General features: G+C 40.2%; 1 protein-coding gene across 1 annotated transcript in view; it reads right to left on the reverse strand.

Annotated features, from left to right (window-relative positions):
* The window catches only part of LOC149183919 (uncharacterized), a 121,230-nt gene that overhangs the window by 21,420 nt on the left and 82,369 nt on the right, over window positions 1–17,441 (reverse strand). Inside the window, exon 3 of the mRNA XM_089415143.1 lies at window positions 1,266–2,204. Within this exon, the coding sequence (XP_089271269.1) occupies window positions 1,266–2,204 (939 nt within the window). The remainder of the gene's footprint in view (window positions 1–1,265; window positions 2,205–17,441) is intronic.

A 17,441-nucleotide genomic window follows, 5' to 3' on the forward strand; every position in this document is an offset into this window, starting at 1 on the left:
CTCCCCATTTCTTTGGCACAACTATCCTATTCCAGGCCACCCAGGTGAATATCCTCTTGTCTTGGTTCCCATTCCATAGAAATCTGTTGCATATTTGGTGAAGCCTAGTCAAGATGTTCCTAGGTATCCAGGCAAGTTCCATCCAATAAACAAGTGTTGCCTCAAGGACAGATTTGACCAGTACAAGCCTGCCAGCTCTTGATAGGTATCTGTGACTCCAAATTCTTAGCCTCTTCTCTAGTTTTGATACAAGCCAAGTCCAATCAGAAATTTTCTGATTGACAAGCTTAATCTAGTATCCCAGGTATTTTAGGCCCCGATCAAGCGGGGTGATGCCATAAGGAAACAGATGGTGCGCATATTGGGACTCTTGTATGGAGGTGCGAGTGTATATGATGGAGGATTTTGAGTGGTTTGCTAGCATACCAGTGGCAGATGAGAAGAGGGATAGGATCTTTGAGAAGGAGCGGGAGTCCCTGATACTGCCATCGAGAAAAATAATAACGTCGTCCACAAACAAGAGGTGAGTGAGATAGCATTCATCTGATATCTTAAGACCACCAAGATCACCATCTCTTTTAGCTGTTGCAATCAACCGACTGAGGCCATCCATGACAATCAGAAATAGAAGTGGAGATAGGGGGCAACCTTGTCTGAGCCCTCTTTCAAAGTGGAAGAATTGAGACGTAGACCCATTGATGAGCACACTGAAAGTTGGAGTGGTAATACAAGCCATGATCCATGTGATGAAGTTGTGGGGGAAACCCAAGTGGATGAGTAGCATCTTAATATATAACCAATTGACACGGTCAAAAGCCTTTGCCAGGTCAATCTTTAGGGTGATGGCCTTTAGGTTCTTGGTCCAAATGGAGTGGATGGCTTCCTGGGCCGAGCCAATAGCTTCATGAATCTAGCGGTGTTCCAAGGAAGGCAAATTGTTAAGGAGCAATATGTCGAGACAGGATAGGGCGGAGACAATTAGCTATGATCTTGGTGATGATCTTATAGAGGCAATTGCAAAGTGAGATGGGTCTGTAATCATCGAAGGAGGATGGGGAGTCCGATTTGGGTATGAGGGCTATAAATGTCGTATTGATAGCATTATACATTGATCTGGATACCCAACATTCCTCCACTACTCTTAGCAAATCATGGATGAGTAGCTCGTCGAAAGCAAGGTAGAATTCGATGGTCCACCCATCCGGACCTGGGCTTTTATCCTTTTTGAACCATTTCAAGGTGCCCTCAAGCTCCCCAGGAGTCACAGGATCAAATAGCGCCTCTGCTTCGTCCCCATTTACAAATCTGGGGAAATGACCAGCAATATTTATAATGTCAGCAAGAGTCGAGCCTTGAGGATTTTTATAAAGATTCTTGAAGCGTGTTGATCCCAGGTGAGAGAGCTTGCTAAATGTATCAGCCACACCTCCTTCCAGATTCGGCATGCTCCATATAGTATTGGTGACCTTCCTGCCCTGTGCATAATTATGAAAAAACCGTGTGTTTTCCTCCCCTGCCTTTAACCATATAGCTCTGCTGCGCATGCGGATAGATTCCTCTCTGTCTTTTAATATCTGAGTCTTTTGTCTTTCGAGTTCCACCAGGTGGGATTTATCTTCCGCAGAGGCAAACCCCAGACCTCTTTCATCCATCAGTGTGCAGAGCTCAGTTTCTATGTTCAGTAGAGCCGAATTTTCCTTCTGATACTTCTCTTTGGCCCACTTGATGGACAGATGCTTTAGCTGGGCTAAGTTGGAGCAAAATCCTTTTGCTAATGAGACTGTTCTGTCAATCGGATTTGCAGTCCAGAAGTCTGAGACCATTCGAATATATGATGGGTCCTGTAGCCATATGTGATTAAATTTGAAGGGGGCTTTTGGTTTTTGAATAGGGCTCGAGATCTCCAAGTATACCGGGGAGTGGTCCGATATGCCACCAGCTCCAACCCATTGTTTATATTGATGCAGATGCTGTATAAGGGATCCTTTCATGATAAATCTATCCAGTCTGCGAGTTAGGGCCGCCTCGCCCACCCTTCTATTCCGCCATGTGGGTTGAGGTTTGTTCATAGGGACATCAATCAGATTGTGCCTTTCCAGTAGATCAGTCATATAGCCAGTGATCGAGTCGACCTGTGCCATGGATCCCCAGGATTCACCAAAGCCCAGTGAGAAATTGAGGTCTCCTCCAATGATGATATTCTCCTGTGATAAAATAGAAAGTCCAAGCAGATGTTGCCAGAACTGCTCCCTTTGCTGACAAGGACCATATATGTTAATTACCCGAAGGCTGGTCCCCAGCTCTGTAGAGTAAAAATCAATACCCATATACCCTCGGCCTCCCCAGGATGTTGTAACTTTAATGGATTTTGGATTGTACCCAATAGCAAGACCTCCGGACCGTCCAGTGGAGTCTATGGCCAAAAATATCCACCCCGGGCACATAGAGGTTAAGGAATCAGAGATGAGATCAGCCGGGCCAAGAGTCTCTTGAAGTAGTATGATGTCAATAGGAATAATCTCGAAAAGTCTCCGCAAGGCTAGTTTCTTTGAGGCACTAGCCAAGCCTCTGCAATTAAAGGTGAGGCACTTCATGGGGGAACGCTGGCAGGGGTGTTCACTGCTCTAAGAACCCCATCTAGCGTAGATTGACAGCCAGAGGCTACTTCAGCTCCAGCACGTCGGATAGCCTTCGAAAGGTCAGATTTTCTCCCTCGAGATGTCAAGGGGGTAGATCCAGGGATGGCAAGACCCAAACCAGAATAATGCAGAGGGGGATCCCGGGTTAAGATGCGAGGACGAAGGTTATAGTGATGAGCCTTTGACTCCCGAGGTGAGGAGGGAGATGAGGAGGGCAAAGGTAGGGGGTGCAAGGAGGGAGCAGGTGGAGCCATGACAGGAGAGGATGGCAATGAGAAAAGTGCAACAGATATAGATGGTACATGCAAGGAGGAGTAGAGAGAATTATAAGAGAAGGGAGAGGATAGAGAAGTGCGGCTTCTGCTACTACCCATGATCTGGTGACTGATGGCGAGGGCGAGCAATGAGTCGCGACCACTGCCTGTTGAGCCGAGGGCGCCGGATTAGGTGCAGGAGTGTGCTAATTTTCCTGAGCAGCAATCTTGGAGGGTATAGTAGGTGTAGTGGGGGTATCATCTATCTTCTTGTTGAGTGGGCAGTCCTTAAATAGGTGCCCAGCCTTGTGGCATCGACGGCATCGAAATGGTACCCCCTCGTAGTCCAATATCTAAACCCTGGTGTAGTTTCCCCAATGTAGAGTAATTTTCTCCTCCAGCCCCTCGCAGGTATCCAAGTGTACTAGTATGCGAGCGAGGGTTCTGTTCCTTGATTCCACGAAGGTTTTATCATGATCAAGATATGTCCCCAGAGCATTTCCTATCCAAATGAATACCTCCTCACACCAGTATTGAAGAGGGAGACCAGGCAGGCGTACCCATAATGGACCAGCCCCTATTTGTTCTCTTTCGGGATCAAAGAGAGGGCTCCATCTCTTTAGCAGGACCGATGCCATCTCAATGTGCCAGTATCTACCGAGTACCAAGTCAGTGTAGGCCTCCATTGCAAAGTGTAGAGCAAACCAACCTCTAGGTAATACTTGTACCTCTGGTAATTCGTGAAGTACCCCTCCCCATATTTCCTTGACCCATTGCGTAAGTCGAGTAGCCGAGTACGCCCTTCCACGAACATGACCAACCAGAATGGTGCAAGCCATGGTTGCTGCTTCCCCAATGGCTGAGGTTTCGCCAAACCGGATCGAGATGTCCCTTGAGGTTGATTTTACGCACTTTGATTTCCTTTTCCGCGAACGAGGTGCAGATGGGTGGTCTGCAAGAGGATCCTGTGTGCCGGCCGGGGGAGTAGATCTAACCCTAACCGCCGAAGTCTCAAAGCATCCTGATGGCGAGTGAAGTGAAACCGCAGGATTAGGGGCCACCGGGGAAGGGGATTTGCAGTAGGCTCTGCGAGGAGGGAGATGCCGGGCGGATTGGGGTCGAAAGGGGGCGACAGAGGCGCGATAGTAGCTAGGATGTGTAGGGTTCCAGGTGAAAGAGGGGGTGTATCCAGAGCCGATGAAGACTGAGTGAGCCCAGCTGAGAGCGATGCCAATTGGGGTTCCAGTAAGGTAACCACCGGAAGGGTGTGGGGCGGAAATAGATCTGACCGATAACCAAGACCGGCTTCCGAAAATTCGAAATTAGGGCCACCAAATATAACGCAATCAGGATGGGGGTCTTCTGTGTAGTCTACCTCCTCCAAATCCATTGTTTCTCCCAATATACCTGCAAAGGAAGACATCCCGAAAATGACAGATGGCCGGGAAAACGGGAAAGGAACATATAACTGTTGGCTAAGAGTACGCGGTTAGTAATGTTATCGGGCTGCAGTGATGGCTTGCGGTTAACCGGTTCCCTGCGGTGATGAAAGAGGGTTATCCAAAACCCTTGCGCAGTCCTGCGGTGCCCGTGCGCTCCATCCTCCCGTTTTTTCACATCAAGCTTGTCCAGAGCTCAGGTTCACTTCTTGGTATATGATTTGTGCATACTTATTCTAAATTATTAGGTGATTAATAAAACTATTCCAAGACTAAGAAGTTTTTCCATTGAGGGGCTACCTATTCAGGTTGAGAGAATCAATTAGGAGACAACCCCACTTGAGTTTTATTGGTTTTGCAAGTAGGTCAATCCAAGCATTTTAACCATCTCATTGAGGGAGGTTCATATTGTTTTCAAGATTTTGTATTCTGCCGCACACAAAAATTGAAGGTTGAAGATGCCACTTCACGATGAGCTTGCTCTTAGAAAAGTTTAGAAGTCACGAAGAAGGGTTAAGCAACAATGAGGGTGACTTCCATTATGGACCAAACTCACTCCCTTAGAAAAGGCCATTTCTATCAACTTGGAAGAATATTGGCTTCACTCTTCAGCGAGAGGTGAGACACCAAAAAGCACATATATATCACAACATCCATCCATTTTCAAAATCTTTTTTTTAATATGTAGTTACAGTAGGATATTAGTTTGTTGGTTTCTTTTCTTTTATTCTTTTAGCAAGTTAAAATCTTGGGGATAATTGAGTTGATAAATCTTACCAAAGTAGGTAAAATGTTTCGTTACACATTATTTTACACATGTATCTAACCATTGGAATTGTAGATCCATGGATCCACAAGGTTGTACCAAGATGGTTCTACATTTTACAGAGAATTGTACAACTATTCAAGTAATTGCCTGCACTATAGAACTTTGTCATGTGTTTTTTTAAAAGCATTATTTTCATTATTTAGAGTAACTTTTCTTTGATTTCTAGCCACAAATAGTTACCTATTTTAAATATGGAAATTTATAGGTACTTGGCACTTAATTCTTTTACCCATAAATCTAAAGTTTAATTTCTAACCTACTGAAAATTGAGTTTTTAGTTAAATTTGGGTAGAGGGAAGGCCTCATAAGCCTCTATATTAATCCTCTAACCTTTCCGCCCCCTAAACTAACCCTCTAGGAGTGTTTAGACATTTGTAGGGTGGATGTAATAGTTAAATCATATTGTTGTTCCTTTGTTTAATGCAAACTTCATAGTTTGTCATACACGAAGAAATTTCAACCCCCACTCCGGTTATCAGTTTTCCTTATCATTTGTAGGGTGGATGTAATAGTTAAATCATATTGTTGTTCATTTGTTTAATGCAAACTTCATAGTTTGTCATACATGAAGAAATTTCAACCCCCACTCTGGTTATCAATTTTCCTTATCACTCCATGCATTTAGTTTTAAATCCAAGCATGATAAAATTCTAAAATCTGGAAATGACAATATTTTTCTGAAAACACAAATTTAGAGATTTTACAACTGCTGAAATTGTAGAAATGAAACACAGAAAAATTATGACAGCCACACAGAAAATAACAGAGTGATTTTTTGTCGATGTGACCCTGGAAAAAACCCCTACAACTCTTGGGGAAAACCAGTTTGAGAGCTCTTATTTATTTCTAAAAATGCTTTTACAGAGAAACTGAAATACACAGTAAAAATTTCAGCAACCACAAATTACAACTTATCTCGATTTCTGTGCTTGCACTCCACCTCGAAAATCATGCCAATCAGCAAATAGCTAAAACAGAAATTTTCCAACAATTAAACAGCATTAAATGTTGTGCGGCCAACCTCGAAAAAATGTGCCCAAAACTTCTTGTACATACCATACAGATTTTAGCAATACGGCTGCCTCAAAATTCGTGCTCTTGTTGTTGTCCCTCTTCCTTGATTTTTGTGTTGTTCCTCTTCCTCAATTTCTATGCCTTTCTCTTGCGGTACGATTTTGCCTTGGGATGCGTGCCAATAAATGTTGTTGTCAAAATTTTCTTAAATGTATTCTTGTTGCTCTCCTTCACTTCCTTACTGCTCATAAATTTTCTCCTTGCTCTCTCTTCTCTCTCTCAAATGCTCATGAAAGAATGAATTGATATTTTCCTCTTCTCTTCTCCTTTTATTCTCTAAATGACCTTTTGGGTGACCCTAAGATCTAATGGTTGAGATTCATTTAGATCTAGAGATGAGAATAAATGTGCATTTAATTCTCACTTTCTATTTTTTAACTCACCCACTTAAATAAAGACCCACTTAGCCTTTTATTTCCATAGTCACTTTTTCACTTTCTAATTCTTCATTGAATTTAATAAAGTCACCTTTAAATTAGAATGTAACTTTACCACTTATAAAATGACTTTTAAATTAGAATGTAACTTTACCACTTATAAAGTCACTTTAGGAGAAAAGTAAAAAAAATATTGGACACTTTTCCCTAAGACAAAGATCAAAGCTTTAGGGAACCACTTGTCCTCTGGTACCCAAATTTTAACACTCCCTCTTACCGAGGAAAGTGTTCCTCGCCACTCCCATCTTGTCTTTGAAGTAGACATGATTACCCCGTGGTAAGGCTTTGGTGAAAATGTCTGCTACTTGCTCATTTGTGGAAATGTACTCAAGCTTGACAACGCCCTTTTGGACATAGTCTTAAATGAAGTGATGCTTGATCTCAATATGCTTTGACCTATCATGAAAACTAGATTCTTCGTGAGTTTTATGCAAATCTGATTATCACAGTAAATTACTGAAGGTCCCAATGCTTGACTAGATAGACCAAACAACATCTTGCAAAGCTATATAGCCTCACAACTAGCCAAACTAGCAGCCATATTCTCTGCCTCAGCTGACCTCAATGCAACTGATTGTTGTTTCTGGTTGATCCATGACACAACTGTCGAACCCAACCCAAAACAACACCTAGAAGTACTCTTCCTATCTGAAGCACAACTTGCCCAATCTGAATCCGTGTAACCTGCCAGTCTCAGTACATCACCCTGTCTATAATCCAAACCAAAATCCACAGTCCCCTGCAAGTAACGAAGAATGTGTTTTGCAGCCACCCAGTGCACTCACCCGGGCTCACACATGAACTAACTCATAGTGTTAACTACAAAACATATATCTGGTTGATTGTTGACCAAATACTCAAACAACCAATCAGTTGTCTATATAGAGTAGGATCCACCAACTCGGAATCAAAAGCATGAAGCTTCTTCCAGTTAGTGATCATAGGTGTGGACATGGGTTTGCAGTCCTCCATGTGAAATCTGCTAAGAATATCCACAATGTATTTCCCTTGTCCTAGGAAGAAATGCCCCTCCTCCTGCCACACCTCTTATCCCAGAAAATAATGCATCAAGCCGATATCCTTCATCTCAAACTCTGGAGCAAGATCTCTCTTGCAACCCTCAATGAGTCTCTTTGCAGCGATGATGATCAAGTCATCAACATACAACACCAAAATGAGAGGCCCCTCACCCACCACAATGAAGTATAGGTTCGGATCAGCCTCACTCTTTGTGAAACCCAACCGCTACAAGTATGTATCAATCCTAGAGTACCAAGCTCTAGGAACTTTCTTTAGGCCATAAAGTGCCTTTTTCAATATGCATACATGGGACTCCTTCCCATGCACCTCAAAGCCCTATGGCTGCTCAATATAAACCTCCCCCTGAATGAAGCCATTGAGAAATGAGGTCTTCACATCCATCTGGTGGATCTTCCAACCCACCTCTGCTACAATCGATATAAGGGAGCGAATAGATGTATACCGAGCTATGGGAACAAAGGTCTCCTCATAGTCAACTCCCTCTACTTGTGAGAACCCTCTCACCACAAATCGAGCCTTGAACTTATCGATGCTGCCATTTGCAACATGCTTTATCTTGTAGAGCCATATAGAAGTAACAACTGATTTACCTTCAGGCCTCAGCACTACCTCCCAAACATCGTTCTTCATAATAGAAGAATACTCCTCCATCATGGCCTCTCTCCAGACCTGTTGGCAGGCTGCCTCCTCATAACTAGAAGGCTCAGAGTCAATAATGCTTGTTACCAATGCCATGTAACTACAAAACCGCTCAGGTGGTTTATTCTCTCTAACCTATCTCTTTGGCCCAGCAACTGATGTGGCCTCGTGCAAGGTATCTTTAAGCCACTTGGGCTTCCTCTTACCTAAGCATGCTTCTCCCACCGGAGTGAAAGAATCCTCATCATCATCAGAATCCTGAACTCCTGAAGGCCTGCCAACTGACCTCATACCTGAATTTGTGCCCATAGATGCTGAAGTATAGTGTGAACTATCCATTAGTGGACTACCTGTAGAAATTTTTGAATAATTTAACACATATTCAACAGAGATTATCCTGATCATGTACTATTGCGGAAAACATACACAATACATAAGCTCCTCTACGTTGATCATCAATATAGCAGCATCAATAACAATAAAACATCAAGAGAATTCACACATTAACACAGTATGTATCCCGGGGAAAGCATCTCGCTAAAAACCCCAACTGTCTGTATATTAATGATTGAGTCATGTAACATTACACAGCATAATACTTCTCACAAGTATCTCCACCTCTGTTACACACAATACAGCTCAGATCTGATCTCCAAATCTCTTCCACTGCTTGTCTGCCTCCACTGCTCAATACCTGCTCAAGAACTGATGAGAATGGCTCACCAAACTCGTTTTTCACCTGCAAAATAGTCACTCACACTTTGTTGGACGTGAGCACAAGCTATAATGTGGGAAAATACGTGAGCAAACTCATTGGCATACTCAATCCCTTTATTGTGCAAGATCTGGTGCACAACTATAGTCACAACTGATAGCAATCTGATTCTCTACCACCTGTCCCTGTTGAACTGAACATGCACTGACATGCAACTGAGTTAACTGATGTATTCATTAGTTGTATTATGAGTTAATAACTTGTGAATTAATTAATAACTAATTCACCCAACTCATCTCTAGTCTATTTGCCAGTTAGACTAAATACAACCAGTTTAACAAAGCTAAATTGAACACAACTCCATCAACTCCACAATCAACTCCACCAAACTCAACTGATTGAGTTCTAACTGAATTCATGCATGCAACAACTCAACTGACTCATAAGAAAAGCGTGTTTCCTTCTGAGAGCTGCATGTGCCACCTCTGTAGCTCAAACTGAAGTGCTCCAAGAGAATAAGATTAAGTTTATAGTCCAAATATTATTGTGAGATAATAATATTTGACTTTTCTATTTTTGACAGCTAGTCTAAAAATAGACTTTGATCACTCACACTGTGATCACTCACACTTTCATCAAAAATAGAAGTCCATCTATTTTTTCCAATTTGATCAATCATCCATAAACAGCAACCTGCAATCCATAGACATGATCCATATGTATAAAAATAGACATAGTCTAAAAAATAGACTTGCGCCAAAAATAGCCTGCGGGCCCACTTAGTGAAGGCGACTCTTTTCACTAAGCTCCATCATCTTGTTGCAATCTCAACACTACCCTATGAACTGCTCTGTGGACTATCCCGCATGCTATCGGAACAACCACCGTCTTGACTCTGAGAGCCACTGCTCACTGATGGACTTGGCACTGTGATCGATGTTCTTGATCCCTAACCATTGGATCCCTGTGACAAATTCAGCTGCTCCTGAGGGTCTGGTGACTCTAGATACTCTAACTCCCGTGACCTCCTAAAATCTCTCTCCTCCTCAAACTTCACATCCCGCCTAACAAACACTTTCCTCTGCGCAATAATATAAATCCGATAAGCTTTCAAGGTCTTGCTATAACCCACAAAGATGCCCTTGTTTGCAGTGGGCTCTAGCTTGGTATTGTTCTCCTTGGGGACAAAGGAATATGTGAGGCACCCAAAGATATGAAAGTACCAAACATCAAGATTCTTCCCAAAAAAATTCTCCTCTGGAGTCACATTCCCCAAGGCCCAATGTAGACTTCTGTTCTGTAAGTACAAAATAGTGTTGCAGGCTTCTACCCACAAAATAAAGGTAACCCTTGATCATGAAGCATGGCTTTGGTAGCCCCTATAATGGATCTATTCTTCCTCTCTACAACCCCATTCTGCTGGGGGTGGTAAGGAAATATGAACTCCCTCCTAATGCCTACCTCAACACAAAAATCAACAAATGCACCGAGGGTATACTCCCCTCCATTGCCTGACCTGAGGACCTTGATCTTCCTATCTGTCTGGGTCTCCACAAGAGCTTTGGACTCTTGAAACTTCTTGAAGACCTCATTCTTGGTCTTCAAGAAATAAATCCAGGTCTTCCTGGAGCGGTCATCAATGAATAAAACATAGTACTCATAGCCACTCAAGGATACATGAGACATTCGACCACTCACATTAGTATGAATCAAGTCAACGATCCCAATCGCTCTATTGTCACTACTGGGAAAAAGGGATCTGGAAAACTTCCCCATATCACATCCTTTGCATACATCAAGGTGATCAGAACTGAAATCTGGCACACCAGTGGTGATCTCCTGCAATGTACTCAAGACCCCATGATACATGTGCCCCATCCTGTGATGCCAAATCTCACACAACTCTGAATTGCTAGATATTTTGTTGGTCCTATCTCGGGTGCTGCTACTCAATGCCATCAGGGGCTGGAATGAGAAATTGTACACCTTGGCATGGCACACACCAATCTCTCTAGCTGAAGAAACTAGAGTTCCCCTAGGATATATAAGCACTTTCCATCTCATGAACAACACATCATACCCTCTGTCCTCAAGTGCTAAGACGGATATCAGGTTCTTCTTCATTCTAGGCACATATAGAACATCTAACACTTTCAAGGGAGGTTTGGGTCCCCTATCAAATGTCAATGTCCCCACATCGACTACTCTAACAATGTTGTCATCACCAAGTACTACCTCCATATCAATATCACCCTCTGAAAGCTCTGAGAAGTACTCTTTGACTCTTGTCATGTGGCGGGATACCAAATGCTCTACTAGCAGTGGGGAATGCACACTCCCTCTAAACCTATATGGCAGGTGATCTCGCACTAGTGGCCTCACAAGATATGAATCCAAATTCTCAATCAAATCTCTCTAAGAAGTTGTCTATCTCTACAGAAGCTGCCATGCGTTTGTATTTCCCTTTCTTGTTCTTCTTCTTCGGACACACAACAATATAGTGTCCCAACTTTTGAAAATTCCAACATTTGAATTTGGAATAGTCCTTTTCCTTGTTCTATTGCTTGCCTTTACCTTTACCTTTGCCTCCACTTTTGGAAGCTTACTTCTTTGCTCTGCCCTTCTTGCCTCTTGCTAACAATGCCACATTTTCCTCCTCCTCCACCTGTTTGGCTGCCCCAAGATGGTTCTTTCTGATCTCATTCTGAATGCAATCATCCCACAACCTCTCCCAATCGGGAAGGTTTTCCTGTGCAACAATGCCATCCACAAAATTCTCCCAAGTCTTGGGAAGACCATTCAAAGTAATCCTCACCAACTCAGTGGGTGCAATGATCTCTCCTATGGCTGCCAACTCATCTCTCACTGAAGTGATCTTTGTGAGGTATGTTGTAGCACTGTCAGCCTTAGCCATTTTAATGCCCTTTAGTTTCTCCTTTAGGACCATTTTTATGTTTTCATTTGAGCTTTGGTAAAAACTAGTCAAGGTTGTCTGCATCTCATGTGCATAAGTCTTTCCTCTCACATGAGGAATGACATGGTCTTTGATTCCTTCCAGAATCAATCTTTTTTCCTTAGTATTCTTTTTGTTAAACTCTGCCAACTGTACAAGATCAGTAGGTAATACTATTGGGTTCTGTGTGGTATTTACCATAATGCCCCAGAATTATGCTTCCTCAAAGATGCTCTGGATTCTATCCTTCCAAGCATGGTAGTTGTTCTGCCCATCCAATCTGTCTTTAACTCTCAAACCCAAAGACATGTTTCACTGTCCTACCAAACTAAAATTTTCAAATTTGTGGTAAAGGTTTTTGTTTTCTGTGTAAAAATCAGCTTGCTGTAATTTTCACTTTGATGTCCGAAACTGCACTTTTCAGCCAACCAAGCTTTGATACAATGAAAAAATTTCAATCCCCACTCCTATTATCAGTTTTCCTTATCACTCCATGCATTTAGTTTTATATCCAAGTATGATAAAATTCTAAAACCTAGAAATGACAATATTTTTCTAAAAACACATCTTTAGAGATTTCACAACTGCTGAAATTGCAGAAATAAAACACAACAAAATTATGACAGCGATATACAAAAAATAACACAGTGATTTTTGGTCAATGTGACCCTAGAAAAACCCCCTACAAGCCTTGGGGAAAACCAGATTGATAGCTTTTCTTTATTTCTGTAAATGCTTTTACAAAGAAACTGAAATACATAGTAAAAATTCCAACAACCACAAATTACAACTTATCTCGATTTCTGTGCTTGCACTCTGCGTCGAAAATCATGCCAATCAAAAAACAGCGAAAACAAAAATTTTCCATCAATAAAACAACATTAAATGTTGTACAGCTAGCCTTGAAAAAACATGCCCAAAACTTGTTTTACGAACCGTACGAATTTCAGTAGTATGTCTGCCTCGAAATTCATGCCCAAATCTGCTTCGAAAATTATGCCCTTGCTGTTGTCCCTCTTCCTCGATTTTTGTGCCTTTCTCCTATTGTACGATTTTGCCTTGGGATGCATGCCAATAAATGTTGTTGTTCAAATTTGTTGAAATGTGTTCTTGCTGCTCTCTTTCACTTCCTCACTGCTCATAAATTTTCTCCTTGCTCTCTCTTCTCTTTCTCTCAAATGCTCATGAAAGAATAAATTGATATTTTCCTCTTCTCTTCTCCTTTTATTCTCTAAATGGCCTTTTGGGTTACCCTAAGATCTAATGGTTGAGATTCATTTAGATCTAGATATGAGAATAAATGTGCATTTAATTCTCACTTTATATTTTTAACTCACCCACTTAAATAAAGACCCACTTAGCCTTTTATTTCCATAGTCACTTTTTCACTTTCTAATTCTTCATTGACTTTAATAAAGTCACCTTTAAATTAGAATGTAACTTTACCACTTATAAAGTCACTTTAGGAGAAAAGTAAAAAATAAATTTGGACACTTTTCCCTAGGCCAAAGATCAAAACCTTAAGGAACCACTTGTCCTCTAATACCCAAATTTTAACAACACATGACAAAAAGTTGTTTTAAGTTGTATCTCATCAACCAATCACCCAAACTGAAAGACAATAATATTTCTGATTAGAAATTTTAGTGTATACCAAAATTCAAAGGTTGCATGTTATATGTTTAGTGAGTTTTGGCTATTAATAATTGTTGTTTATATTTACACTACTACGGTGATAGTTTTACAACTACACACTAGGTATAAAGTAAACACAATTCCACCTCAATTGACTCTACATAAGGCGTTGGCCTTGTATCAAATTTGTTGAGGGTAATTTAGTGACTCCACCCTTGGTTGTTTAGAGGGTATTGATCCTACACAACAGGGACTTGGACCAAGGTGACAATGGGTCCCTAATCTAGCAGGTTATTAAGGCCTTAGCAATATTGCTAATTCAAACAGTAACATTTTTTAGCATCGTTGTTGGGGATAAGTTCATTAAGCCTAGTCATATACAACATCACTCCACTTTGGTAAGTTTTAAATTATTGTTTTGTACTTTGATGAGATTTTTTCTTGGAAGGACAAACCTGTAGGATCTCATCTCACAACTCCAACTGAGTGGACTTCAATAGGACAGAATAAAAACAAAAAGTACACAACAAGGTATTCTAACTAAGGTAAGTTAATCTTTGTTCCCAAGCCTAAGTTATTTTATCAGTGTAGGAAAGCTAAATCTAAGAGTAGGGAACAAAATTTATTTGCATCTCAATTTTCATTACTTGCGCTTAGAGGATTTTTTAAATATTAGGAATCTTTAGTTCCAAGTGCATCAAATCAAAACACATCTCATAATAACACAATGGCTTTGCCTTGGTTGACCAATCTTTATAAGCCTCTTGGTTTTTCACAAATATTTGGTCAACGTAATGCTCTCCCTTATTCTTTAGGCACATTTCTTACCTTTAATGCAGATCAAGCACAAAATGCATAAGAATTTTGGGAAATATTTACTAAAAGTATGTCTAGCATGAAAGTAGAGCATGTAGATATAGCAAAGGGATGTTTTTCTTGCATTAAGTGGTGATGCATCTAGATGGTTTGCTAGTCTTCATGATAAAATAATTAGTGGTTTTGATCGATTGAAATATGAGTTTTTTAAAAGATGGTCACAAAAGAAGGATTTTATATTTTTATTAAATGCATTAACTGAATTTAAAAGGAGTAACAAAACAGTAGATGAGTTCAATATTAGATTTGATAAAGTGGTCCAAGAGGTCCCTCAAGATCATTGGCCACCTGAAAAGGGTATCCTTATCTATTACCTTAATGCTTTTAAAAGAAAATATGCATTATTCCTTATTCACAACCAAATCTAGTGCCATTGTTATAGTATGACATTATTTGGAAAACTAGATCCAATGACTCAACTTAAATCAATAAGTAAAACCCAAACTAAGACATCTAAACCAAAAGACAAACCTTCAACTTCTAATTTATATGACCCAATTTCCCAATTAGCTAACCAATTCAAATAATTCCAAATAACCATGAAGGAAATGGCACAACGACAACAAGATTTGCAAAACAAATTCATCCTGTTAGAGAGGGGTCATCAATTATTTCCACCTAAAAATAACTTCGCTCCTAAATCAATTCTAAAATCTCCTTATCAAGGTCATAAGAGTCCAAACCTTAGTCTAACAACATTTTAGAACAATTCAATCCTTATTTTTGTAGGGTGTGTGATGATTTCCATTCTAAGCACTCTTATGCATCTTTTGCATAGGCATACAATGCAAATAAACCCAAGGGTCCTAATTTTCTATACACTTGCACTGTATCCACCTTTTCGGGGATTGGTGCTTTGTTTGGGGAACCACAACCTAATGATAGTGAACCTGAAGTCAATAAAGCCACTAATTGTTTGGAAGGATGCCTTCCTAGAATATGATTGGAAAAGTGGTTGATTGTTTTAAAGAAAAGACCTATCAATGAAAAGCTAAAGAAGCATCCTCCCCAAGTCAAACGTCTATTCAAACATCCTCTTCTTCCAAGAGGAAAATTGATCACCCAAAGTCTTCAAAACCTGAGGAATCAAATGTGGACATTTCTAGTTGGGCTAGCAATGTCAAAGTGTCAATTCCCTTGACGAAAGTTTTCAATTTCCCCACTTCAAAAGTCAAATTGGAAAGGTTTTAGGTTTTTAAGAACCAAAGGTTCAGGAGGAGGCAAGAGATAAACCACTTAATGTAGAACAAAGTGAGGATTTTCCCACGTTTCTCACATCTGCAATATTTAGTAGACTTAACAATAACCCATTTAATGAACCTTTCTTGGTATTATTGATTGTGACCTAATGGAACCTTCACAACTACATGATGGATTCAGGGGCTACAGTTAATGTCATGAGTCTTTAAGTGGAAAATAGGATAGGACTTAGAACTTCATGTCCATACAAAAACATATGTGCTTTTGATTCCCATGAGATCCCATCTGTAGTCTTGATCAATGATTTGCAAGTACACTTCGCAATGCATCCTAATGCATTATTGAGTATGGATATGCCTCTAGCTTTGGGATTACTATTGTCACAAAAATGGATGGCAGATGTAGGTGGTTCTATTCATATGGATTTATTATACATCACAATACCTATCCCCTAGCATGAGCCTATTAGATTGTATAGGGAAGTGTATATGATGAATCATGTAGAACATCCCAAAAAACATATCAACAAAATAAAAATTTGTAAAAGAAAATATGGGATCCTACATGGTCATGGTTGTTAAATCTCTTAAATGAAAGGAAGATGATCAATTATGGAGGATAAGCTTTGATGGCACTTCCTCAAAATATGGAAATGGGGATGGAATATTTGTCACCTCTCCAAATGACTAAATAATCCATTTATATTATTGATTGTATTTGAGGCCACAAAAAATGTGGCAGAGACAAGGCATGAATGTTAGGATTAGTTATCACTAGGTATATGGGGATTTCATGCTTAAAGGTTATATGAGATTTTGATTTGGTGGTTTGTCAAGTGAAAGGTCAACATTCCTGTAAGAATGAAAGAATTAAAAGTTATAGGTGGGAAATTATGGGAGCCATAAATGTGTTTGATGCATTTAGTATAGAGATAGTGCTAAGATCAATGAATAACACAATTAATTTATTGGCAGTGTGTGCATCAATCATGCAATTGACCCTGGAATTAGAAAAGGGTGGTCGAATCAAAATCTTATACAGACCTTTAATTCTACATAATGTTCAAAACTGGTAGGTATTTGAAGATGATGATTAAATGGTTCGATTTATTAAGGGAATAGAAGATTTTGAGGGAAATGAGCAAGATCCATGGGATGAACATTATGTAAAACCATTTCCCTTAAATAAGATTCCCTTTGGTTTGATCCTATTGGAAGCATAATTCAATAGACAGTATGCTTTCAAAGGTGGAATCGAGTTGATCAGTGTTAGTTTTTGGTAGCAACGAACAAGTGCTCTAGTCTATATGGTGTTTGAGAGGCTAAGGAATATGATATCTCCAAAACCCAAAAGAGGTTTCACGAGAAAAGCCTTAGAAACTCCTTGATTATAGAAACTAGTTAATTAAATTAGATTAATTAAGGGAAATCAATTTTGCTCTAGAGACTTCCAGAAAAGTGAATTGATGGATTCAAGATGATCATAGCCATTGATTGAGATATGATCATGGTTGTTGGTTTCCCAACAGAAGATTATAAGAGCAAGTCGATGGGTTTTGGAGAAGACACTCTACTATGAAGAACAAATCGACTACCTAGTTGCAGTGATTGAGCAAGGGTGAATTTGAAGCTAGAAAGACACCAGTAGCAAGTTATTTAGTGGTGATAATTTCTAGAGAAATTCCCAGGAGGTCAGTGATTGAAGGTGTTC

This window comes from Pinus tabuliformis, chromosome 3_2 (genome assembly GCF_031772625.1).
Source record: "Pinus tabuliformis cultivar Carrire ecotype Pingquan chromosome 3_2, CPIR1, whole genome shotgun sequence".
In the NCBI taxonomy this organism is placed as follows: domain Eukaryota; kingdom Viridiplantae; phylum Streptophyta; class Pinopsida; order Pinales; family Pinaceae; genus Pinus; species Pinus tabuliformis.